This window comes from Podarcis gaigeae, assembly GCF_964106915.1.
Source record: "Podarcis gaigeae genome assembly, chromosome: 8".
Taxonomy (NCBI): domain Eukaryota; kingdom Metazoa; phylum Chordata; class Lepidosauria; order Squamata; family Lacertidae; genus Podarcis; species Podarcis gaigeae.
In genome coordinates, this window is record NC_139684.1 from 18,057,650 (window position 1) to 18,084,158 (window position 26,509).

Sequence of the window (26,509 nt, forward strand, 5' to 3'; positions counted from 1 at the left end):
GGTTTTTAAAACCTTTATGAACTTTTACCTTGTCATACCATATATATGCATGCCAACCAAATCTGTTATCAAATCCTTCCAAATCCAGAATGTCTGTGTTCTCAAGAAGTAGCCAATCTTTCAACCAGCAGAAAGCTGCCGATTCATAATACAGTTTTAAGTCCGGCAGGGCAAACCCCCCTCTATCTTTAGCATCAGTTAATATCTTAAATTTTATTCTGGGCTTTTTGCCCTGCCAGACAAATTTAGATATGTCTTTCTGCCACTTCTTGAAACAGTCCAATCTGTCCACAATCTGTAATGTCTGAAACAAAAATAACATTCTAGGCAATACATTCATCTTAATTACAGCAATTCGGCCTAACAAGGAAAGCTTCAAGTTTGACCATATTTCTAGATCTTTCTTTACCTCTGTCCAACATTTGTCATAGTTATCTTTAAATAAGTTCACATTTTTAGATGTCATATTAATCCCCAAATATTTAACTTTCTTTGCCACCATTAATCCAGTTTCATTTTGAAACCTCTCTCTTTCAATATTTGTTAAGTTTTTCTCCAAGACTTTAGTTTTTTGCTTATTCAACTTAAATCCTGCTACCTGACCAAAATCTTGAATTATTTCTAAAACTCTTTTCGTACTAGTATCTGGCTGTTGTAGGGTCAATACTAAGTCATCTGCAAAAGCCCTCAGTTTATATTGTTTGGCTCCGACCTGAATTCCTTTAACCAACTGGTCTCTCCTGATCATGTTTAACAAAACCTCCAAGACAGATATAAAAAGCAATGGGGATTTTGGGCACCCCTGTCGTGTCCCTTTTTCTATAAGAAGTTCTTCAGTAACCACATTATTTACAATTAACTTTGCTTTTTGTTCAGAGTATATAGCACCTATACCATTTTCAAACCTTTGGCCTACCCCCATCCCATGGAGATTCTGCTTCATAAAACTCCAAGAAATGTTGTCAAAAGCTTTCTCCGCATCCACAAATATTAGTACAGCCTTCGTATTGATGTTAACTTCTAACAGTTCTATAACGTCAATTATGTTTCTTACATTATCTGACATATGTCTCCCAGGGAGAAAGCCAGCCTGGTCCTTGTGAATCTCCTCCACCAACACCTTCTTCAACCTTTTTGCTAAAATGTCAGCAAATATTTTATAATCCACATTAAGTAATGATATAGGGCGGTAGTTCTTGATCTGGTTCTTTTCAGTCTCAGTTTTTGGTATAAGTGTAATAAATGCTTCTTTCCACGATTCGGGTGCCTTTTTCCCCTCTAAAATTTCATTGCAGACCTCCTTCAATGGTTGTATTAACCATTCCTTCAGAGCTTTATAATATCTGGAGATCAATCCATCCGGTCCTGGAGATTTCCCCAATTTCATATTCTGGATGGCACCCTCTATTTCTTGTTCTGTTATTTTCTCATTCAAAACCATCGTACTTTGTTGTGAAATTCTTTATAGTCCATATTTTTTAAGAAAATCATCTATTTCTCCTTCATTCTCCGGCCCTCGTGCGTATAGTCTTCTGAAATAACTCTTAAAACAATTACTGATCTCATTTGGTTTAAAGATGTTCTTTCCTTCCACCTCCAAACTTGTAACAGTATTCAGTTTTTGTCTCTTCTTCAGTTGCCATGCAAGAAGTTTCCCACATTTATTTGCTGATTCAAATGTCCTTTGTCTCATTTGCTTAATTTTCCATTCTATCTCTTGATTCATCAGTTCCATATACTGCATCTGGTAGAACTTAATTTCTCTCAAAACCTCATGAGACTTTGGTTTGGATCTCAATTTCTTTTCACCTTCTTTTATCTTTTCCAAAATCTTACCTTTCTTCTCATTTTGTCTCTTCCTCTTTAAGGAGTTCTGTTGTATTAGGAAACCTCGCATCACGGCTTTACTTGTGTCCCAAATTACTCTTTTCTCCACCTCTGTCTTCAGGTTTATCTCAAAGTAGTCTTTCAAAGTTTTTTGGGCCTTTTTGTAAATCTCTTCATCTCTAAATAGGGTGTCATTCATTCTCCATCTGAAGGAACCAGCTGTTGTTAATTTCATCTCCATCTTTACAGCATCCAAGGTACTATTTCTGGGTTAGCGGAGTCTGTAACCTGAAGCGTCTGTAACCCGAGGTACCACTGTACTAGCTGAGAAACTTGCTCCTATTGGAGGCAGCGATGCCAACCCACTTTAAGAAAGGGTTGGACAAATCTTTGTAGGAGGATAATGCTATGTCAAGGGCTATTCATGAAGGATATGGCTATCAATGACTACCAGCCACGATGTCTATGTTCTGCCTCGATGGTCATAGGCAGTAATGCTTCTGAATTCCAGCTGCTTGAAACTTCAGGAAGAGAGATTGCTCTAGTGGGTTTCCCACAGACATTTGTTTGGCCACTGTGAGAATAGGATGCTGGACCAGATGATCCAGCAGACTCTTGCTATGTAGCCAGAATAGGCAAATATTGGAGCTGATGGATTTATTCTGTAATTTTGGATACAGTCATACCTCAGGTTAGAGATGCTTCAGCTTGCGGTTTTTTGGGTTACAGACGTGCCAAAACCCGGAAGTACCGGAATGGGTTGGTTTCGGAAGTCACACATGCGCAGAAGGGCTAAATCACATTTTGTGCATGTGCAGAAGCGCCAAATCGCAACCCGCACGTGCGCAGACGCAGCGCTGCGGGTTGCGAATGCTGCGGGTTGCGAACCTGCCTCCTGCACGGATCACGTTCGCAATCTGAGCGTCCACTGTAATCCCACCTTTCCTTCAAGGAGTACGCAGCTCTTCTCACAACAACCCTGAGAGGTAGGTTAGGCTGTATCGCACTCAGTTGCCCTGCAAATGAGGATGGATGGGCTGCTTTGTGACCTTGAGCTCAAAGCGTTCCCAAAGGGGTGCTCTAGTACTGGACATGGATGCACCATCAGAAAGTTACCGAGTTGTTTTTACAGAGCACAGCTGTAACTGGGGAGTTCCTCGCTGTGCCCTCCTGCATTCAGATTCTCCTTCAGCTCTGACAAGATTGGCACAAGGCTTCTCTGACAAACCGCTTTTGGCGCCGGTTTGTCCTTGGCGACCAGCAGGGAGACAGAAAACTCTGAGCATCACTCTTTTCTCAGAGCTTTAGGGGGGCTGCTTGTCTACAAACAGTTTCAAATATTCCAAATGAAGGGTGGGAAATAGTTTATTTTCTGGTAGGCTGCCTGCCAAGCTTTGCCTCATCATCATCATCATTAATTTTGGGGGGGGGGCGGGAGGAAATAATCAAATACAGCGAAATATTGGCAAGTAAACATGCAGTACAATGTAATGTAATATTTTAAACCTTGCCATTAAACTTTTAATGGAAAGCAGTAAATGTGGCAATTAGGTAGGATATCTCCCTGACACACCCAATTTGTGAACCACAAACCAAGATCACCACTTTTTCCTCCTTCCTCCATGCACAAGGCATTCAACAAGAGGGAGTGTCAAGAAAAGGTGTGGGTTTTGGGTGGTGGTGTTGTTCTGCTTGTGCTTTTTTTTTAATTATTTCTCCAGCTGCTTTATATTAAATAAGAACATCTGGACTGGATCATCCTCAGAACAGGGACACAGTGGCCCACAAGTCTGTCTGCGACAGCAGCCAAATACAGTTGTTTTAGGACAGGCAACTGATGGTCCCAGATCCACCCCCACAGTCCTTTTTTTCTTGGCCCCTGCTAGCTCTGCCAATTTTTATTTTTAGAACAAATGTAGTATGAAATAGAGATCCAATTCCACACTTTGGGTTGCATTCAACTAAGTTTTATTCAGGGTAGACCCACTGAAATTGTTCATTAATTTCAATGGTTCTCCTCTGAGTAAGACTAACATTGAATTCAACTCTTATTACAGTTATTACAGTGGTACCTCGGGTTAAGTACTTAATTCATTCCAGAGGTCTGTTCTTAAGCTGAAACTGTTCTTAACCTGAAGCACCACTTTAGCTAACAAGGCTCCCACTGCCGCCGCACCGCCAGAGCACCATTTCTGTTCTCATCCTAAAGCAAAGTTCTTAACCCGAGGTACTATTTCTGGGTTAGTGGAGTCTGTAGCCTGAAGCATATGTAACCCGAGGTACCACTGTACATTTTTGGTTATGTGCTTTATATATATTTAGATATAGAGCACTCCCCAAGGACATGTTCTCTGTAACTTCCTTTCCTGACCTAGATTAACATAAGAGGAGCCTTGCCCCTGGATCAGGCCAAAGGCCCAGCCAATCCAGCATCCTTTGCTTATTTATTTTACATTTTACAAAATTTATATAGTGCTCAGCTTTAAGAAACCTGATAAGCAGTTTACAAAAACAAAAAAACAAAACAAAACCCTTGATAAAATTCTTGATTAAACAAACCAGGTGTTTAAAAACATCCTGTTCTCACATTGGCCAATCAGATGCTTCAGTGGGAAGGTCGTAAACAGGACAGGAATACAAGAGTTTTATGGGGCCAGTTTTATGATGGAGGTGGTGGTTCTGGGCTCCAAGAGTACTGTCTGGAGAACACAATGACCCTTGCATAGTGTGACTGTCCAAAACACAAGGGCAGTATCCAAAAAGGGGGTCAGCCCCACTCTGGCCTGGAACGCCTTGTTCTCCTTAGAGGTCTGCTTCTGCAGTGAAAATTTGCAGTCAGACTGAGAACCATGACAGAGGACTGCCATGATGTTTAAGACACTTGTCCTGAAGACAACATGGGCAATGCATTGGTGGAGTGGGGAACCTGGTGCTGACAGTTGTCCTTGCTAGCTGGAGATGGTGAGAGTTGTGAACCCAACATCTTCTGGTGGGTCTCAGGTTCCCTATCAGTGATGTAGAAAATGTTCCTCTAAGTAAGATTGCTCATGAGAAGATCACTTAAAAATCTACCCCCCCCCCCAAAAAAAATGTGCAGGGGCTCACAGCTGCCTGCACCACACTTACCTTAATACAGAAGCCCATTCTTTCCAAACACCAGAGTTGCGATGAGACAGAGTAGAGAGACTTTCACTCTTGCTGCCCAAGGCAGCAGTGAGCCTTCCAGCTGAAAACAGGTTGGGGGGCAAAGCCCAGTGACACCCACTGACTCCAAAGGCATCCAGAGTCCACGGGTAAGAAGAGCAACCTTTATTAACCCACCCAGGTTAATTTGGGCTTTAAAAAAAACACGGGGGAGACGATTGTGTGGTTCTTTGAAGGAGGTGGTTGTCCGTCGCTTACCCCCCTCTCCTAGAGTCAGTCCCCCCACCTTCCACTTTTTCCGCCTCTCTCTTTTTTTTGCAAGCGCCTTGTGCTGTTTAAATGGGGCAAGTTGGAGAGTCGGCCGCGGAGGGAAAAGCTTGTTTGGTCGGAGTGTCTCAGAACTCCACTCTGACTTCCGAAAATATATCAATATATATGTTTCTATCAGGGGTGCCTGTAGGAGGAAGCCCAGCCAAATAGAATCCCCTTACTTCTAGTGAAGGCAAGGGCGCTGTTTATTGGGGAGGGGAAATTGTCGACTGTGAAAGTGTTCTAATTTTATTTATTTTTTTAAATTCTAGGTTGCTTTTAATTTCTAGCCTAGAAATTGGTTTCCTAACCATCTCAATAGGCTTCGCTGGGAGGGGGCGTCGTTTGAGAAATATCTCCTTTTGCAGGTGCACGTGTGGATGCATGTGGGTGGGTTTTTTAAAATTATTATTAATAGCGGGGAGACAGACCTGTGGAAAAGTTGCAGGCTTGTGTGGGAGGGAAGGAAAACAGTGTTGCAAAGGTTGCGCTAAAGCAATTGCAATTTTAAAATAAAAAATGCAGTTTTAAAAAATTACGTATTTTGCAAGTGGCGGGGCAGGGGAGTGAAAGTGCGTTACCCGCGTGGAACGGAGAGAGAAAATAAGGCTGCTTCTGCTGGTGGTGGCTGCAAGATTTTAGGTGACTGTAATATATATTTCTTTTTTTAAAAAAAAGAACCACTCGCACACAACCAGATTAAAAATAAAACGCCAGGCAAACGAGCAGGGAGGGCTGCGTGGGCTGGCAGGGCAAGCCAGAAGGGGATACTCCAGGCGGGAAAGTGGGGGGGGGGTGGGGGGAGAGAGAGAGAGAAAGAGAGAGAGAAAAGAGGTCGCTAGGCAGAGGCGCAGGGTCGATCCGCGGCTGGGGGCGGCGGCGGCGGGGGTGTGTGTGTGCGTGGAGATCAATAAACCTTTGGCGACCGAAACCATGTCTCCGGCGGCGGCGGCGGCAGCTGTGGCGGCGGCGGCGGCGCCCTCTCCCTGGCCAAGATGTCAAGTATTAACCCGGAGGGGCAGATCTGCCGCCGCTGCCGCCGCCACCGCTCTGAACTCCTCCCGGGCGCATTAAGCTCGGGTTGCTGGCTGCGGGATCCCGGCGCCCCTTGGCTGCTGCGCCGCTGGGGAGCTTTGCAAGCGGGTTCGCCGCCGCCGCTCCAGCCGGCGCCTGCAAGGTGCTGCTTGTGCTGGGGCTGTTGCTGCTTTTGCTGCTGCTGCTGCTCTTGCGGGAGGCTCATTCCAAGCGCGCAACTTGCAGCCTGGGAAGAGCAGCCGCCGCCGCCGCCGCCGGCTGAGCGCGCCGCTGTCGCCGCCACCATGCCGGCCATCAAGAGGGAGCGCCCGGACCGCGAGGAGCTGGCGCTGGCCGCCTTTAACCAGCCCATGGAGACCTTGCCCGACTACCTGGTCCCCTTGGCGGCCGCCGCCATCCCCGTGGTGACCCCGCACCCGCCTGCCTACGAGCAGATCTTCGCCACCGCTGCGCACCACCAGCACCACCACCACCATCACCAGCAGCAGCGCGCTTACCTGGACTTCCACGCGGCGCCCCACGCCGCCGCCCACTCCCACCCGCACCCCCTCCCCGAGGACCTGATGCTGGAGCGCTTCTCGTCCATCCCGGATTTCCAGCCCTTCTTCGACAACGGCGAGCCTTGCATCGAGGTGGAGTGCGGCGAGAACAAGGCGCTCCTCTACATCAATAAGTTGTGCCAGGGCAGCAAAGGGCCCTCCATTCGCTACCGGGGAGAGTGGCTCACTCCCAACGAGTTCCAGTTTGTCAGCGGCCGGGAGACCGCCAAGGACTGGAAGCGGAGCATCCGGCACAAAGGTACCGACCGACCGGCCGGCCGGCGGGGAAGAGAGCGAGCTAGCTGGGGCGGGAAGCCGGGGCGCGCCAGGCGGCGGGGCTGCTCCTTTCGGCTTGCTCGGCTGGCTTCTCTGGGGCGAAAGTGCCGGCTTTCGAGGCGCGCAGGGCTCCTCGTCAGGCGGCTGGTGGGGAAAAGTAGGTAGGGTGTGTATGATTTTAGAAGGCTCCCTTTCCCTCAGCAATCAGTAGCGGAACAAGCCTTTGCATCGTCCCGATCTCGGATAAGGGAAGGGGGGGGCAGGCTTGGTAAGCTTTATTTTTTCCACAGGGCTCTTCGTTTTACCGGAAATAGTGTGCAACTGCTAAAATGATAGGTGGCTTGGGTTCAAGTGTATCCGCGCCCCGCTATCCCGTAATCGCGTGGTGGGTTGATCGTTGTTCACTGAATGTTACGGGGAAAGATCTCTGCTCATGTTCAGAGGCACTCTTGACTCCTTTGCTCATTCCCGGAGATTCGACGTTCCGGTGGGAGGGGCGTGACCGCGTTAACTATCGGCGCGTGCTAGAAGAGAGTCCCGTCAAACTGGGAAACTCCCGCGGTTTTCCGAGGGGGCTCGTTCCCAGTTCCCTCTCCACCGCCGAATCCCTTGATGCCCATCGGGGACAACAGCTGTCGGCCAACGGGTGTGCGGGATGATGTTCCGCGAGGGTTTGTAAGTGCGTCTTTCACAAGCCTTGTCCTCCGCCCCACCTTTTATAAACTGCCCTTTTTACTTTCGGAAAGTCAAACTGACATAAACACGCCTTTAGATTATACTCGCTTTTCGTGAGTGTGAACGAACGAACGCCGCAAATGCGCTGCAGAATCCGAAAGAACCGACGGCGGAGACGGAAGTTTTCGCGCGTGCTTAGAAAGTTATTGATGCGCGCCTCTTGTATTTTGCGGGCCAAGTAAAACCGAGGGTGGATTATTTTTTTTTAAGATTGGTGGCGGCAGCATGTGCCCATGTTGGGGGGGGGGAGAACTTGCACTTGTTGGGCGGTGGCGGAGTCTCGCGCGCGCGCGCGCCAGAATTGGAGGGGGGTGGGGGAGGTTGAGGATTGGAACAGACTCATCTTTCCTCCACTTCAAACCGGAGCCGCCTGGCGCGGAGCGAAGGACTGTCTGGAGCGCGCCTCCGAAGTGACCCGAGGCTGCAACTTCTCGAGGCCAGGCTGAGCCGAGAAGCCGCCAGCGCTTTGCCGCCCGGAGTCTGGTGTGTGTTTCTGGGCTCTTTTTGTGTGCGCGCGTGTAGTGGGGGAATCGAAGCAGCACTGCAAAGGGTCGACAGAGATACATACTCCTATCCTTTTTGAAGCTGCCTTGTGCGTTGTTTTCTCGGCTGCCCCCGACGGCGCGTCCCCTTTGAGGCGCTGCTCGCCTGGCTGCGGAGTTGTGGTTTTGGCGCTGGGCGCCCTTCGCGGTTGTGTCTGCACAGCTGCTGTTTACGTCTAGCTCAGCGTGTGTATGTGTGAACGGCGCGCCCGCCCCGTCTCCCCTCCCCCCCGCCCCCCCCCGAAGCTCTTCTCTCTTCTCCGAGTGTAGCTTTTGCGCCGGGGCGGCTGGGCGCGACTTTGGAGAACCCCCTTTCCGCTGCTGCTCGTCTGCGACTGGCGGGAGCGCTTTTCGCGCGGTGGCCTCGCCTCTCGCCCGCACCCCCCCCCCCGAATGGCAAGTGAGGCGCAGCAACCTCGCTGCTTTCTGGAGGGGGGAGGGGTGTTCAAAAACGCAAGCTTCGTGTTTGCGCGTAGCGTGGCATTCTTAGAGGGCGCGATCCTAACTCGGGAGCAAGTCCCTCTGAACTCTGCGGGGCCGCTTTCCAAGTATGTGTGTGTCTTGTGAGAGGTTGCGTTTTTTACCGGCGTCGCAATGAGCGGAGCTGCTCTCCCCCCCCCCCCCACCTCGGACAGGCAAGAGGCACGTGGACCTGTGGTGTCCCTCCTCCAACCCGCAGTGTGGCGTCTTCCGTGACTTGCTGTTGATCTGCCGCTTGCGTCCCGATCCGGGACTGGCCTCGATGCTTTTGGATCGCCCCTTCCGCCGACGCTGAGGTTAAGCGGAGGAGCGGGTGGGGGGGGGGCGACCGCGGGTCTGCTGCGCCTGCCTTGCTCTGCTCTGGAAGCGCGCCTGTGGGTGGGGGGAGTCGCTTCGGAGAGGGCTGATGCGAATAGAAACCGAAATCCCAACCCCAGCCGCTCAGTCCGGATCCGCCAATGCGCCGAGGCAGGTGGGTGGCGGCGGCGAGGGAGCTGGTGGGTGGGAGGGAGGTCTGTGCTGGCGGCTACTCCTCTTCCCTCCTCCTCCTCCTCCTCCTCCTCCTCTGTTAACAATTTAATTTCACAAAATCTCCCGCACCTTCGCCCCAGCGACTTTCCCCGGGAAAAGTGGAGCGGCAAGCGGGTGCGTCTTCGTTGCTGTTGTGCAAGGAGGCGAGGATCGACCCTGTGGCTTGCATTGGCGCGCGCGCTCTTTTTTTACACACCCCCCCCGCGCGCCTCTTTTTATTTTATTTTATTTCATTGCCCGGGCTCGGGGAGGCAGCTAAGGCTGGGGCGAAGCGGGGGCCGGAGAGCTGGGTGAAGGAGGTGGGAAGCCCAAGAGGCGTCCGCCTTGACATGTCATTAGCCGAGGGCTGCATGTGTCACGCCGAGGGTCCCAAGAGCCATTAGGAGGTGACTGACACCTCGCCTTGTTTATTGATCGCCTCGAGGAGGAGGAGAGCGGCTGTTGCTGCCGCCGCTCTAATGATGCTGCTACCCCCTTCCTCCGGCCGGCTTCAGGAAAAGTCCCCTCATTCCTCTGGGGAGGAGAGCTGGTGTTCAAGGGACGGAGAAAAGAGTTTTTCAGGGGCAGCGGGGGCTAAGCTCCCTGCGCTCCCCGCCTGTCTCTTCAGCCTGTTGTTTGCCTTTCTTTACCTGCTTTCAGTTGTGTGTGTTTTATCCTTTGAGTGCTAGCGTCATGGCTGTGAATTGCAAATGCATGCATCTTGAATGGTGTTTGCTTGATGCAGGGGGAGGCGGGGTGGGTGCAGAGCGGCTCTGCTCCTCCAAGGCCTCTCCTTTTCAGGGTTCCCCTATTATTTTTCAGCCTGGCGAACATTTTTAACAAGGTTAGATAGGGGCTAATGAGCGCTGCTACTCCTTTTCATCATTTCTACAGGGTACAAAGTTCAATTAGGGTGCAAGCCAGGGCCCTGTAAAAGGGGATGGGTGGGTAGAGGCTGGCTTGTTTTGTGCAAAGCCTCTCAGTCTCTCTCTCTCTCTCTCTCTCTCTGTCTCTCTCTCTCTCTCTAAAAGCCAAGCTAAATACTTGTTTTGTTCTTTCCATCCCCCCATTCCCCTCTTTTTTCTTTTTCATCCAGGGAAAAGTTTGAAGACTCTTATGTCCAAAGGAATCTTACAGGTACATCCTCCAATCTGTGATTGCCCTGGGTGTCGAATTTCGTCTCCAGTGGTAAGATGATTGCGAAAAACCAAAATGAGAACGCAAAGAAATAATTTCTCTGTTTTAATATTTGGCCACATTTCTATTTGATAATTTCTTCATCTATCCACCCCTGCCGGTGTGCACACTGTTTTTTAAGTATATGTGTGACTGCTGGTGGGAGACAGTGGTTTGTGGTCCTCTGTGACAATTGAGAGAGCTATATCCCGTGATGTTCTTATGCTGAATGCATCTAGTTTTAGCTCCATGTTATCGAGGAGGGCTCAGGGTTGCAGCCTCCAATAGGCAGGCAAAACTGCTGTTCAAGGATGCCAACTCAAGTGTTTGCGAGCTTTCTATCAGCTTTCTTGGTCATCCATTTCCCCTTTCTGGTATATTATTCAGCAGTGCAAAATAGTCAGTGTAAGAGGATTTGAAGTTAGATTATGATATTGGAATGTGCATGTTTTGGAACTGTGTTGGCAAAAGACTGCAGGAATAACAATCCTATCTTGAAAAAAGAAGAGAACACTTATGTTCATAAAAATAATAATAATAATAATAATATTTTTTTGAAAATGGGAATAATGTACAGCATTAGTAGGGTTCAATTAAATGCAAGGCCCTGTTCTCAACTGTGCCGATACTTCGATCAATGAGACATACTTTCACGTAAATGTGCTTACACTTCTGTACTCTAAATTGGAATGATGAAACAATGGGGTGGGGTTCCCAGCCCCACACCTTTCAAATCATATTTATGGGCAAAGAGTGGATTTGCAACCCACATTATGTGTATAGAATCTGGAGCAGGAATCCGTAATTCTCCGCTGCTGATGAGTGTGATGTCGTTAAGAATATAGGGTTTGGGTTTCAGTTTGTGATTACTGAATTGACTCGCATCAGTACTTTTCGACAATTGCATGGCATCCTATTTTTTTTCCTGGTAAAGGTGGTGTTAAACGAAGTGATATAACACAAAGTGAGGCTTGTTGAGTAAGAAGTGCATCTGTGTATCTATAAACATTTGTAAATGAGCACTGAATGCCAAATGAGGATTTGTGGGTCTGTGAAGTGCAAATGTGGTTATTGACAGCTGATTATTTGCAGTGTATGGCTTGGTTGGTGGTATGTTCATTTCCAAAAGTTCCATTAGGTTTTTTGTGTGTGCAATGAGGGAGACCCCAGGGTCATCGCAGCAAAACATATTGGAGGCTGGTTTAAATTCATAGTGTAGATGTGTTCTTAAGAGAGCTGATTTGGGTGACCAGTTCTTCAGCCTTGGAGAGCCTGATCCTACCTACCCCAATTAAATTGTATTGGCAGTGGAGGGCGGGCAATCTAGGCCTGTTTCACTCACCAGCTTCAGTAGATATGCTGGGGAAAGTCCAGAGCCCCCTGGCTCTAGACACTGGGTGGGCTTTTCTTCTTTGTACAGTGGTGGGCACTTCTCTGATTGGGACATGCGAGATCTAGAGGCTGCTGCAACATTGCAGATATCTTGGATTGCTCCTTTGGGAAGGGTGGTACCCTGCTGCCTGAAAGGGAAAAATATGGGCTGTTGTTGTTGTTGGCCAGCAGGTCTTGGGGCAGGTTGCAACAGTTTAACATTCATAATTAAAAGTGGCTAAAACAAATTTTGCTTGTAAGAATTGGGTCCTGAAAACACACACCTCAAGTGTCAGAGGCCGGAGTGAAGAGGTTGCCTCTTCAAGCATTTGTGGAAAGCTGTATAGTGAAGGTGTCAGACGCACCTCTGTCAAGGAGGAAGTCTACAGTTTGGGGGCTGCCACATGGAATGCCCCGAACTTCTGAGGGTAGCATAACTACCAAGATACACACACACACACACACACACACACACACACACGTGTTTATCTTAACACCTGAGAGGGTCTGTAGGTACGAAGGATAGTTGTCAGCGCCTTAAATTGGGCCCAGAAACAATGGCAGCCAATGCAATTGTTTGGGGTTATACGGGTTCTAAAGACAACCCGTTAGTAATCTGGCCACTGCACTTTGAACCAGTCATCTGTAAGGGCAGCCCTGCTATAGGCCAGGGATGGAGAACCTGTGGCTTTTCTGATGCTGTTGCACTCAAATTTCTATCTAGCCAGTATGGACAGTGTCAGGAACAATGGGAGCTAGAATCCTGAAGACCTCTCAGGGGCCCACAGGTATCCCCACCTTTGTAACAGGCTGTAGCTTAAGTCATTCAGGATAATCCAGTTCTAGTTTAAGTTCAGCACGTCCAGAAAGGGATTATTCCAAGTTTATGCCCGTCCCTTCACAGAGTGAACTGGTTTAATACGTTTTCAGTTCACATTTGTCCAAATGATCCTTGGCAAAATAAAATAAAAATAAAGCATTCAGTATTATTGTTATTGTTATTATTGTTGTTGTTACTACTACTACTACCTCAAAGTGAGTTAAAAATAAAATTAAAACCAATATACAGCTAAAATGAAACAAAAAATAATAATACTGTGTTTACATAAAAAAAGGAGTCCAGCACATGTCACCCACTGAAAGAGGCCAGCATATCTAAACGTTATAAGTTGCTGTGCCGAAGTATAAAACATACTTCAGAAGACTAAGGAAGCATTAAAAAAGACACAGTGGAATTGGGTTGTTTATTTCCTCCAGTAATTATTATATTTAAGCTTACAGGCCCAAAGAGTAAGAGAATGAACACAAAGATGAACTTCACATCTTTCTACCCCACAAAACAAACTTAATTCATCTTCAATTCGCCCAGCAATTATGGGAATTATTTACAGGTGTAGTTTAGGGAGTTTTTAACTGATTAACTGAACTTGGTAACGCAGAGCTAGTTCACTTTAAGCACCGTTTGTGCCTCTTACGAAGTGGGGCTCTTTAGTGTCCAAATGCTTAGGCCCTAATAATTTTTTTAGTCTTGTCAAGAAGTTTCTTTTTTGTTTCTGCTGCAACAAATGTAACATGGCTACCACAATGGAAGGCTGGAGTCACTGTCACCTAAGGGTGCGTTCTTATGAGCACCCTTCCCTTTTTTGGGTGCTGTCGTGCTGAACAGGAAGTGTACAAAGTGGTATCTCTCCTCACCACAAAATGGGAACTGTGGTGTAGTTAGTTAATTTTAGGCTTTCACCAGGGGCAGGCAAGGTTCGCTTTGGATCAGGTATATGGAACCTTTGACCCTCCGGATATTGCTGAACTACAGCTCCTATCACCCCCAGCCATTGGACATGCTTACAAGGGCTGATGGAAGTTGTTGAGCAACATATGGAGGGCCAAAGGTTCCTGACATCTGCTGTGGATGGTAATGTGTATTACTTCACCTATTTTAAATACAGTGGTACCTCGAGTTACAAATGCTTCAGGTTACAAACTCAACTAACCTGGAAGAGTTACCTTGAGTTGAGAACTTTGCCCCAGGATGAGAACAGAAATCATCATCATCATCAAACCTTTATTAGCATCACTTACAAACATTCAGAATAAATAGACCAATGCAATCTCATTGCCATTTCAACAGTATAATCATTTGCCAAAGGGAAGAAGAGGCGAGCAATCTATTTCACCTCTCTGGGTCTCCAGCAAGGGCAGGGTCCTGTAGCGTACTTCGGCGGCAAAAATATCAAATAAAGGAACTTAGCTACTGTCTTGGTGAGCTCCTGGTCTCTCCCCTGTAATAAGAAGTGTATAACCTTTGTCTCTGGTTTCCACATTGGGGTACATAGATGGTCTAAGAATTGTTGGTAGATATCAAGAACAGAAATCGTGTGCTGTTGGCGCAGTGGCAGCAAGAGGCCCCATTAGCGAACAAACAGTTTCAGTTAAGAATGGACCTCTGGAACGAATTAAGTTCATAACTAGAGGTACCACTGTATAGTATAGTAAGCCAACCCTGCTGTATTTGAAAGGCCCTTCTGCTCAGTACGACTGTCACCCTCTGCCCCAAAGCCCTATCCTTTTTCTTTATATATATATATATATATATAAATTTTTATTAAGTTTTTCTTTAACAAATAATTTTGACAACCATGTTTACCAATTTACAGTTTTTGAACTTCCACCAGTACCTCCTTCAATCATCCATTTTTCATATCTTTACACATTTTCTATGTAGTATTGCCGATTTGATAATAACCTTCCATCTCAGTTTCTTTCTTACAATATACCTTGGTTTATCACAAAGCCCCAAAGCCCTATCCTTAATGCACCAGTGAACTTGAATAAGAGAACATGGATCCATTAGGACAAATGACGCATTACCCCACCAACCTCAGGCAGCAGTGGCGTAGCGTGGGTTGTCAGCACCCGGGGCAAGGCAAGTAATTTGCACCCCCTAACCCGTGGATTTGCGCCCCCTAAACCTAACCCCCAGATGTTGCGCCCGGTGCAGCCGCCCCCCCCTGCACCCCCCACGCTACGCCACTGTCAGGCAGCCCCCTCTCCCATCTTCTTACTTATAACCAGTCCTGCTGGGTTGACCCTAGCTGTCAGTTTCCTCCTCCTCAATCTTAGCATTTTCCCTTGTAGAACCTAGCAGTGAGGAGAAGGAGGAGGATGGAGACAAAAGTTGAATTACTTGGCTGTGTCTGTCATTGGTTCTGGCTCTGTTTGGGCTCCCTATTCTCCACCTTGCTAGTCTCAAGGGACACTAGCCATTACTGATACTTCTACAGTGGATCCTTTACTGTTGCTTGAGGCTCAAGTGGCCTTGGTGGCACAGAGTGCTTTCATCAGCTTTGGCTGGTATTTGAGCTACACCCCTATCTGGACAGGGATAGCCTAATGTCTTTTGTTTATGCTCGGGTAACCTCTAGGTTAGATTACAACAACGTGTTATCCATAGGGCTGTCTCTGAAGACTGTTTGGAAACTTTAGCTGGTGCAGAATTCAGTGACTAGGTTGCTTACCAGGACAGGACGGTTTGAGCATATAACACCAATCCTGGCCTGACTGCACAAGCTGCCAGTTAGTTTCCAGGCCCAATTCAAAGTGCTGCATTTGACCTATAAAGCCTTAAACAGCTCAGGACCACAATACCTCAAGGATCACCTCTCCTCATATGAAGCTACCCAGAGCTTTCAATCACCATAGGCCCTTCTTTGTGTGCCTTCTCCATGAGAACAGGCCTTTTCTGCAGTGGCTCCCCATTTGTGGAATGGTCTCCCCAGGGAGGCTCACCTGGTGCCTTCATGACATATCTTTAGGCAGTGGTGGAACTAGGCTGTATTTCACCTGGGTCAGAGACCTGGCTTGGCACCCTCCCCCATGCACATTTGTGTGCGCGCGCACACACGCACACACACACACACACAGGCTGGGAGCCTCAATGGCACCCCTCTGGAGGCTTCACCAGGGGCAAAAAAACTGGCTGCCCCCCTCCCCCGGTAGCTAGGCCTTTGCTTTAGGCAGCAGGCAAAAACATTCCTCTTCATCCGGGACTGGGGCTGATTAAACAACCAATGACCTTTTAAACTGGGTCAGGTGGGGTGTTATTGCTTTGTTTGTTATTACCTTACGTATTTTTGTGATTTTTTTTAATACTGTAAACCGCCCTGGGTTTCTTGGATGAAGGGTAGCTTATAAAATAAACTGGCAGACAAATAATACCCCACACATTCTGTGTGTGGGGGGGACTAATGGAGGTCAGAAAACATGCCAGCCACTTTGCAAGGATTGGGCTGGTCAAATGGGCGCCTCTCCGTCCCAGACAGCCACTCTGTGTATGAACATGCCCTAAGAATGGGCACAAGAGTCCCTTAATTAAAAGAAGGGTAAAAACTTATGAAGCTTTGCTTGCGTGCTTTTGCCACATTATTGAGCTTCCGTGTCATTCTCGCTACAGCCCCCCACCCTGCCAGCAGCTCTCTGAGAAGAGGACTATAAAGGTGCTCCTGGTGTAGATGATTATTTTAAATTGTTAGCCAAAAATAGTTTATAGCATGTAGAACTCCCTGGAACATGGAGTGCCTGGAAGTTTGGGTAGTAAAGCAAGTGTTTCACAGTTTGTTTTATAACTCTAGTATTATAGGTTAAACTTGCCCGCTTTTAATCCTAGGTGTCATAAGCAGTGTGCCATTTTCATGGTTTCACAGCAACAATGATAATTGGAAGCACAGCAGATTCAGGTTTCCTTGAGATGGTGATTCTATAAGGCTGAAAAACGTCACATGCATTTTGACAGCAACACAATTTATAGCTGTGGAGTGCACTAAATAAAATATCGTGTGGCTATTTACATATAAAATACATATCTGAAGGGCAGGTTTGTTGGGAAAGGAAAGGGGCTTTTGACACATGGTTTGCTGAGTCTGCATTAATATACGTTAATTGGTCCTTTATGATATATGGTACTTTCTACATAGGGTCATGCTAGGTTTGATGACTGGGGTGATTTTGTGCAGTGCATATTCACAAGGTGTTTGCCAACATGGGTCCTTGTGTGGCTGATTGCTGCACATTTTGGAAGAGTGGCATGCTCACACCTGTCTGCGTACAATTTGCAAAGTGGCTACTGTGCAGGGGATCCAGAGAAGCTGCTTTGTCTGTGCAGATGCGTACAGCTGTCTGTGCAAAAGCAGTTGTGCACTGTATATGGAGAATCCACTTACAAAGGAAGTGTAAAGCATGCTGTCTGCTGTAAAGAGAGGAGTAATAAGGCAAAGAGTAAATTTCTACTCTGTGCTTGTGGCTAACTCTCTTCCTTCCTGCAAATATGAAATCAGTGGCACCTTCAGCATGTATAATCTTCTTTGTCTTGATCGGCCTTACAAATAAGTTCATGCAATTTGTTTCTCTCTCTCCCCATTTTACTAACCCAAGTGCCTAAATATCCCTTAGTTAGCCACATGTCAGCCTAAAAGAAAACCAGCCTTTACAATGCTTCCCTACCTGGTTGCCTGGAGTTGCTGCAGGTGACCAACAAAAGTATAAGATAGTGGCTATGGGCACTGGCAGAGGAAGAGGCGTGCGGGGGGGGGGGAGTGTACCGCCCCCGGCAGCGTGATCCTGGAGGGGTGCCGTCACGGCTGCCCCCCCCCCCGCCCATGCTGGACGCCATGCCCCTACGGGCAGCATGCTATGCCCCTGCCTGCTCTCCGTCCCCTGGTGCCAGAGCATGAAGCTCCGCCACTGGCTTTGGGTCTGCATACAAGGCCTTCCAATGTATACTCAAGGATTATAGGAGCAAGATTTCACCTATTTCTGTCAACATCAGGGGATGTTCCCACCCTGTTGCAGTCTTGATGCGTGAAGCTTTTTCCCACTGAAGTAGAAAGAACAACAATACTGCAGAATTTGTGTGTGTTTTTGTAGCTTTGGATTGAGGCCATTGTCTTTTACTGTTTAACTTCTTAGGGAGGTTATCTTGATGGGTTTTACACCAGGCTTTTCAAAATCAGGGAAATATTTAACTTCAAAGTATCCTTCTGGGAGTCCATTCACCAAATAAAATCCACTCCATTTCCCACTCTCTTTAAAATGCTGTCATGTCAGTAACGGTTGGTTCCCTTCTGGGAACGGCATGCTCAGCAATCTTAGCAATGCTGGAGAACAATGGGGAGTCTTCTAATAGCATGATGCAACCTCTCACGTTGGAGAAGCTCTGTAGCTCAGTGGCAGAGCATCTGCTTTGCATGCAGTGGCACTTGGAAGGTCCCAGGTTCAACCCCCAGCATCTCCAGGTAGGGCTGGAAATGTCTCAGTCTGAAACCCTATACCATGGGTAGGCAAACTAAGGCCCAGGGGCGGATCTGGCCCAGTAAAGGTAAAGGTACCCCTGCCCGTACGGGGCCAGTTGTGTCCGACTCTAGGGTTGTGCGCCCATCTCACTTAAGAGGCCGGGGGCCAGCGCTGTCCGGAGACACTTCCGGATCTGGCCCAATTGCCTTCTAAATCCGGCCTGCGGACTGTCTGGGAATCTGTGTGTTTTTACATGAGTAGAATGTGTGCTTTTATTTAAAATGCATCTCTGGGTTATTTGTGGGGCATAGGAATTTGTTCATTTTATTTTTTTCAAGATATAGTCCAGCCCCCCACTAGGGACAGTGGACTGGCCCTCTGCTGAAAAAGTTTGCTGACCCCTGCCCTATACAGTGGAACCTCATGTTACGTACCGCCCTCCTTAGGAATGCTTCGGGTTGCAAGCTCCACTAACCCAGAAGTAGATGCTCCCGGTTGCGAACTTTGCCCCGGGATGTGAGCGGAAGTTGCGCTCCAGTGGTGCGGCAGCAGCGGGAGGCACCAGTAGGGAAAGCGTACCTCATGTTAAGAACGGTTTTGGGTTACAAATGGACCTGCGGAATGAATTATGTTCGTAACCGGAGGCACCACTGTAGAAAGGCTTCTGAGCTAGATGGACCAGTGGTCTGTTAGCTTCCTATGCTCCTTGGACAATGCCCCAGTGTATTTAGACAGCTACTCAAAAGTAGCCCTGCAAAAGCATCCAGGTGAAGAACGCATGACCAAAATGGAAAAAACCAAAAAACAAAAACACTTCCAATGCCTACCTAAAAAGCATCAGGGATGAGGCCAGTTATAGTGTCTCTAGAAAAGTCTCTAGGAAAGTTCATTATGGGGCTGGTGCCACAGGCCCTGTCTTGATTACCTTGACACTAACTACAACTTTCTTTAGACAGTGGGACAAAACCAAACAAACCCAAGGCCTCCAGTGATTATGAGCGTAACCAACTGGCCAGTACACATGGGAAAAGGTGGTCTTTCAGATACCCTAATCCAAAACAGTGTAGGGCAGGCAGGGCAGGTGAGTCTTTGGCCCTGAATTCCCATCAGCCACTGCCAGTGGCGTGGGATGATGGGAGTTGTAGTTCGGCGACATCTGGAGGGCCAATAGTTCCCCAGCTCAGATGTATAATAGATCCGAGGACCAATACCTTGATTTGTGCATTGCACTTGACTCCATTGTCCCTTGAGCTGCATTTTGAAAACACAGAGCAAGCACACACATGCACACACACACAATCAACTTGCACAGTTATGATGGGGCTGCTGACTAAAACCTATGTTGGGGAACAACTGCTTCCTGGCCTCTTCCCATCTTTGATTCTCATTTCCTTTCTTAAACATGGCAGGTGGGGTGTGGGGTGGAGAAAGGCAAACAGCACAATCCAAGTCATATTTGCACAGAAAGAAAAGTCACTGGGTAGCAAGCATGTCTGAGGATTGCAGCCAACACTTTCTCAGGCTGTGTGCTCTGAAGTCTGCCCCACTGAATGGGATTTGTCTGCTGTAAACCTAGATTGAAGACTGCAGCAAATGCCTGCCTATCGTATTGCATGCTTATTGACAGCCAAACTTGTTAACTTTATTTTTTAATAATAGAAAGTAAGGAGAAGGAGGGGCTGCTTTTGAGGGGTAAATGGCCCCCGCCTGCTCTCTCCATAGCCAAAGGGGTGAGCATTGAAATTCTCTAACCTGGAACTCCCTGTTCTTGCAAAGATTAAATTAAATTAACCCCATCCTTTCCTCCCTCCCCTCTGCTCGCCCTTTCTCTTGGGTCAAATCAAATTTGTAGTGTCAGGGGCTTTAATCAACCTCTGTGAATGGTTGGAGACCACATCAGCCACCCAGAAAGAGCGAGTGGGGGTTGGAACATTGATTTGAAGAGGAAATTGCATCTGGCTGTATAGATCTACATTTGGAAATCGGCTCAGCAGAAAGCAGCGCGCGCACACAAACACCACACACTGCAGCATGTGCCTGAAGCTGCTTCTCGACTGATTCCCCCCCCCCCCCTGAAACCTCATTAGGAAAATCCAAGAACTGTTTCACCTTGTGAGAGGCTGATAAGGAAGGGCCCTAGCTCAGTAGTAGAGCACCTGCTTTGCATGCAAAAGGTTCCAGGTATCTCTGGCATCTCCAGGTAGGATTGGGAGGCACCCTGGCTGAAACCCTTGAGAGCTGCTGCCAGCCAGTGTCTATCATACTAACCAAATGGTCTGGCTCAATATAGGTCAGCTTCCTGTATTCTAACCATTCCTTGGAATTAGGGTTGCTCAAGCAGAAAGGGCTGTGTTTCCCAGTGAATGGGGTTGCATCATAGGGCATCTTCATTACAGATGCCACTTGTTTACACATTCACTGGGACTCCAGATAACATTTGTTAGGGAGTGGACCAGTGTTTAGGATTTCGGTGAGAGGAGTCCGAGGTTCAAATCTACCTCTCATAATTACTATCATGAAATAATGATTCACTATTTCAGGGTCTGATTCCCACATGCATGTCCTGATGCCTGGACACTTGGGGTTGGATCCAGTGCTAATCCCGCCCAGAGTACACCTGTTGAAGTTAATTGGCATGGCTAATATATATCCCATTAATTTAAATGGGTCTCCTGCAAGTAGGACTTAGTTGGCTACTACTCACAATTGCTGGCAGCTGAATGCGTGAGCAGACCCCTCACTGAAAAGCATTGTGTCTGGGGGGAGATTAAAGGTTTATTTTGAATGTGTTTCATCTTAATGGTTTATATCCCACCTTTCTGTAACAAGCACAGTTAAGGTAGCTTACAAAACCAAAATAAAAACCATGAGATAAGTTAAAAATAAGATCCTTAACAGGAGCATCCTACACAAATGCAGGGTCCATCAGGGTTGTCCCATTCGCCTGCATTTCCATCGCTTACTGTTACACCAATCAAGAGTGAAGTTTGTGTCTGCTTTCATGAAATCTTGGGCCTGCTTCTCACTGAGGCGATGAGTTTGCATACAATGCTAATCTGTGGTTGAACTTTAGCCATAGTTAAAACAGAGGTGTCTGACAGATTATCACTTAAACCTTGCTTTGCTATGTTTCTACCTCCTGCTTCCCCCTTTAAAGGAGACACAAGCTGGGAAGAGCTTCTCCTTGCTCAAGGCTCAGCTTTTACATGGTCACAGCTCCTTAACCATCATTCACATGAAATGCTCCATGCACATATGATCCCAAGTATCTGTACAGCAACTGTCACAAGGTGCAGCTCCTCCCACATTAAAGGTGAGTTTCCAGTCCACCTGGTGAGTCAGGTATGGGGAACCTTTGGCCCTCCAGATGTTGCTGAACTACAACTCCCATCAGCCCCTGCAATCATGCAGCAACATCTGGAGAGCCAAAGGTTCCTCACACCTGCAGCAAGTCCATCACTACTTAACCACTACTTTATGCCTGTTCTCTCGGATGGAACTCCTGCAAAAAAATCTGGGCCCCAGTGCCTTTTAACACCTGGTGACATAATTTTAACCCTATATCTGAAAGGAGATTTGTACTATAAATCCAAAGCAGATTCAACACGCATTTAAAGCACACAACTTCCCTGGAAGCTTCATAGAGACTCTGTAGTTCCCCCTCACAGATCTACCATTTCTAGCACCCTTAGCAAGCTACAGTCCCCAGGTTTCCTTGGGAGAAATTTGTGTTGAGTATACTTTAAATCAGGGGTCGGCAATGTGCGGCCCACGAAGACTGTTTTACCAGCCCACGAGCCACCCCCAAACCGAGCCGCCTGCTCGGCGAGTCCCCCCCCCCCGCGCTGCACTAAACCAGCGCTGTGCGGGGACTCGCCGAGTGGCACCAGAAATTGTGTATGCGCACGCACAGATACCGGAAATAACGTCTGCGCATGTCCAGATGCCGGAAATTGCTTCTGTGCAGGCACGATTTTTGGTGTCTGGGCATGCGCAGAAGTGATTTCCGGCGCCACGGACATGCGCAGACGCAATTTACGGCGTCGCGATGTGCCAGTCTGGCCCACAGATGATCTCCGGGGGAGTGATCTGGCCCACGCCGGTAAACTTTGCTGCCCCCTGTTTTAAATGTATAGTGTGGAGCTCCTTTCAGTATCTTGAGCCCCTAATGTCAGGGACAAGTAACAACTCCCCTTTAAGCATAACTTGTATTTTTTACTTATTATACATCATGCAGGACTGTTAAATTTTGTCTGAAAGGCTGTAGGGCGGCAGCAAAAGCTACTGAACAGCCTCTGAAGACCCTACATGTTAATGTATACTGTATTGATTTTGCAAGGAAATGTTTTCAACCAGCCTATTATGGCAATGCACTTCCTACGTGTTTATTCCAATACTTCATTTCTGGTTTTGGTGTTATGTTTATCAGTTTGCATGTTTATGCGTATGGCTGTTTGAACAATTTTTTGTTGTTGTTGCTGCCCTTTTTCTTTTCTGAGGCTTGAGCTCAAATTAAAGCCAGCCCGTCTGCTCTCTCCCTCTTTGTGATGCTGTTGAACTTACGAAAAGCAAAATATTCTGTGGGCAGGGGGGCGGAATTAAGCACCGGGGAAATTTTCCGCCCCACATCACTGGGGCCCCCTGAAGGTGCCTTGCCCAGAGCCCTACCCTCTCCCACCAAGCGCGCGCGCGCGCACACACACACACACACACAAGCTTGGAGCCAGCACTGGATAGACTGTCTAATCTCACAATGAATCTGTCTGTACTAGAACAGGCTGAAATGCAGACCGCATTTTACCTTGTGAATGGGAGTAGCAGGTTGTGCCTGCAAGTCAGGCATTAGGATCAAGGGGTGTGTCCCTCAGAGGTGCACCAAAGCCCCACTCGAAGCATAGTTATTCCAGAGCCCTGCTGAGTCTGTCCAAAAGAATTTCGGCTGCCATGCCCGGCACATTTCCTGGGCTTCTGATGAAATAAATACAAACACAGAGGATTCTGCTGCTACCATCAGGTAAGTAAGGCTCATGGAGGTCACTTACCTATTGAGCATTCATCTTGGATTTCTTTCCATAAAGCTTATGCAGAGGTTAGATAATATGTGGTTGTATTGAGCTTTCAGTCTGATCCGCTTGCGAAAAGGTTATGCAACAATGAACATGCACCCTGATTTGCTTGCAGGGTGTCTCTGCATCTTCCCATAAATCATTTGTTCATCTCACACCTTTGAATACATTTCCTTGTCACTTTCCTAACTGCAAAAGAGCAGGGGTTTTTCCCTTAAGTGCCAGGGTGACAGAGCGAGCGCTTTAATCCATTTTTGCACCAACCTAAATTTCCCAGTATGCACCTGAATAGTCTTAACCAGGGGTTGGCGGCCACAAGTGGCCCACAGGGATGGTTTTACCGGCCCACGAGCTGCGCCCAAACCAAGCCGCCCACTCGGCAAGTCCTCGTGCGCTGCACTAAACCAGTGCAGCGCAGCACGGGGACCCGCTTTCACAGCGCCGGAAATCGCGTCTGCATAGACGCCAGAAATCGTGGGTGGTAAACCTTGATGACTCCTAGTCTTAATCTGGAGACACCCTAAAATTGTAGATACCTAGCTAGATGCAATATTTTTATCCTGCTCAATAACAAAGTCCCTCTGTCTGGTTTATGTTGGCTTGTAAAAATGTGTTAAAAAACGGTTTTTTCCAAAACATTGTCCCTAAGATGTTACTAGATTCTAATCCTCATTATCCCTGACCATTGGCCATAGTGGCTGATGCTGATGGGAGATAAGAGTCTGGCAACAGGATCTGGAGAGCACTAGGTTGAAGAAGGCTGCTTTACAGTCTTTAGGCAATGCCCCCCCCCCCCCGCGTTCCTAAGCAGAGACCCAAACTTTCGCATTATCCACAACTGTTTTTCATTCTTCATAACTCGCTGATTGGAAAGCTTGCTCACTCTTCTGCAACATTTTGAATTGGGTGCTAGTTAAGGTCATTTCTTAGAGTAACCCTGATTAAGTATGCCAGTGCAGTGTGCTTCGAGTAGGGCAGGTTTGGGGCAACTTGTGCCCCTCCAGATGTTGCTGAACTACAAATGCCATCAGCCCCAGCAAGCATAAGGCCAATGCCCGGGGATGAAGGGAGTTGTAGTTTAGCAAACCTCTGTTGCACCAAAGGTTGGGAGACCAGGGTTTAGATTCCCACCCACACCCAATGCTCACTTGAGTGATATTTGGCCAGTCACCCTCAGCCAAACCTACCTCAGAGTTGTTTGTGAGACTGTAATGGGTAAGGCAGGGAGAGCCACATTATGCCACCTTGAGCTCCATGCAGGAAAGGTGAGGTTAAAAAAGTTACCCCACACCATATGTTACCTTTAAAGCAGACCCCCCCCAAAGAATCTTGGGAGCTGTAGTTTGTGAAGTCATCTCATAACATCTCTCAGCATTCTTATGAAACTACAGGTCCCAGGATGGGGAGGGAAGGAGCCCTAACAGTATAAGGGCGGATCCACGACATGCATTCAAAACCCATGATCTTGGGAGCTATAGTTCCCCCCTCACAGAACTACAACACCCAGCAACCTAACAAGCTGTAGCTCCCAATATTCTTTTTGGGGAAAGTCATATATTTTGAACATGCATTTTACAGTGTTTCTCAACCTTGGGGGCCACAGCTGACTACAACTCCCACTGGTCCTGCTAACTAGGGATGATGGGAGTTGTAGTCCAACGACAGCTACGGAGCCACGGTTGAGAAACGGTGGGTGCGCAATATGTTTCTGGAGAAGGTGCGTAACTTGCAGCCTCGACTCTTAGCGCGGGGACCTTGAAAAGGCGCCTCTAAGAATAATCAGCCCCCGCGATACAACATGCGGCGGGAGTGACCTCTGACAAGTGTTCCCCGCCTCCTGGCGGCTGCAGCGCCCGCTGTCCTTTGCTTGCTTTCCTTTCCCAGCGAGCGGAGCCGCGTCTCGCCCGCTGCGGCTGCCTTGGCGGCGGCGCCTCCTCCTCCAGCAGAGCGCGTCTCTCCCGCTCCCGCTGCTGCCGCCGTCGCATCAATCAAGCGACGCAGCTGAGCAAGCCCACCCGGCGGCCGGGCGGCTAATCGGGCGGAAGGGCGCGGCGCTGGAGAGGAGAGGAGGCGGGCGGGGAGGTCACTGCAGGGGCAGGCGGAGGAGAAGGGGCCACCCGCTCCCCTGATGGAGGAGGAGGAGGAGGCCAACGCCGCCGCCGCGCTGGCTGGCTGGCTGGCCTGCGAGCTGCTTGCTTGCTTGCTTGCAGCGACAGCAGCAGGAGAAAAAACGAGAGGGAGAGACTCGCACGGGGCCGAGAGGAGTTTGCAAACTCTGTGAGTCTTCAGTTCCGCCCCCTCTCACTTTTGCACAGAGAAAGAGAACGGCTTACAGGGAGCAGCCGCTTCTCTCTTGGGAGGGGGCGCACGGAAAGAGTTACTGTTCATACGTTACTTTGAACTCGCAGGCCAGGTCGTGCCTGCAGGGAATGCAGCTTCGTTGTCAAGAGCCAGCTTTTTACCCATCTCCCGCTCCTCCCTTGCGGGTTCAATGGAACGTGTGAAAAGGGATTCAAAGTTAAGAGGCAGCCTCCCCAAGTAAGGAACTCTAAAATGCACTTTGCAAGAGTCTGTGCAGCATTGTGTGGCAGCTTCCCCTCCCCATTCCGTTAGAACCTGAAAGCAAACCTCATTGAGCTCAGCTGGCCTACTTATTGGAATGAAGTGCATATAAGGTCCCTCTCTTTAGGTGCAATCCTGTGTATACCTGCCTGGGACCATTGCACGTGCTAAGCACACATCAGTGCAATGGGATTTGCTCCTTGGTAAGCATGCATTGAGCTTGCAGCCCATTCCTATGGGGAAATCTGTGGCTCTCAAGGGCTGCAACTCCCAGCAGCACTGACTTGGCTTGTTTAGTGGGGTTTGCTCCCAGATAAATGTGCATAGGATTTCAGCTGTAGTTACACACACGTGCACACACATTGTTGTATTGGGGTTGTTGTGATGGCCTTCGCACCTCCAGGGGGTGTCCAGTAGTAGTGTGCCGGCATACACTTTCTCTCCAGCCTTCCCACATCTCAATTGAGGGCAAACACCTGTGGTTGTTAAGGAGGGGATTCTCAAGGCTCACTCTGTGTGTGTCAGGAGAGTGTTCTTGTTATGGTAAATCCTCCTTTCCTGCCCTCCCCACCACCACCCTGAATTCACATTTGCAATCATTTCGGTCCCTGCAGACCTTTAATTCTGCATGGCGAGGGTTTCTTTATTTGTG

General features: G+C 48.1%; 1 protein-coding gene across 15 annotated transcripts in view; it reads left to right on the plus strand.

The window, feature by feature from the left end:
* SAMD11 (sterile alpha motif domain containing 11) overlaps nt 1–26,509 on the plus strand; it is a 323,740-nt gene that overhangs the window by 159,972 nt on the left and 137,259 nt on the right. For 3 of the 15 annotated variants that reach the window (XM_083752510.1, XM_083752516.1, XM_083752517.1), the window contains one exon: nt 10,494–10,585. In XM_083752510.1, coding sequence (XP_083608636.1) covers nt 10,514–10,585 — 72 coding nt within the window. In that variant the 5' untranslated portion in view covers nt 10,494–10,513. Of the gene's footprint in view, nt 1–6,198; nt 7,114–7,681; nt 7,806–8,126; nt 8,349–9,060; nt 9,360–10,493; nt 10,586–26,509 lie in introns of those variants that run through there. The other 12 variants (XM_083752513.1, XM_083752512.1, XM_083752511.1 and 9 more) reach the window with 12 other exon arrangements.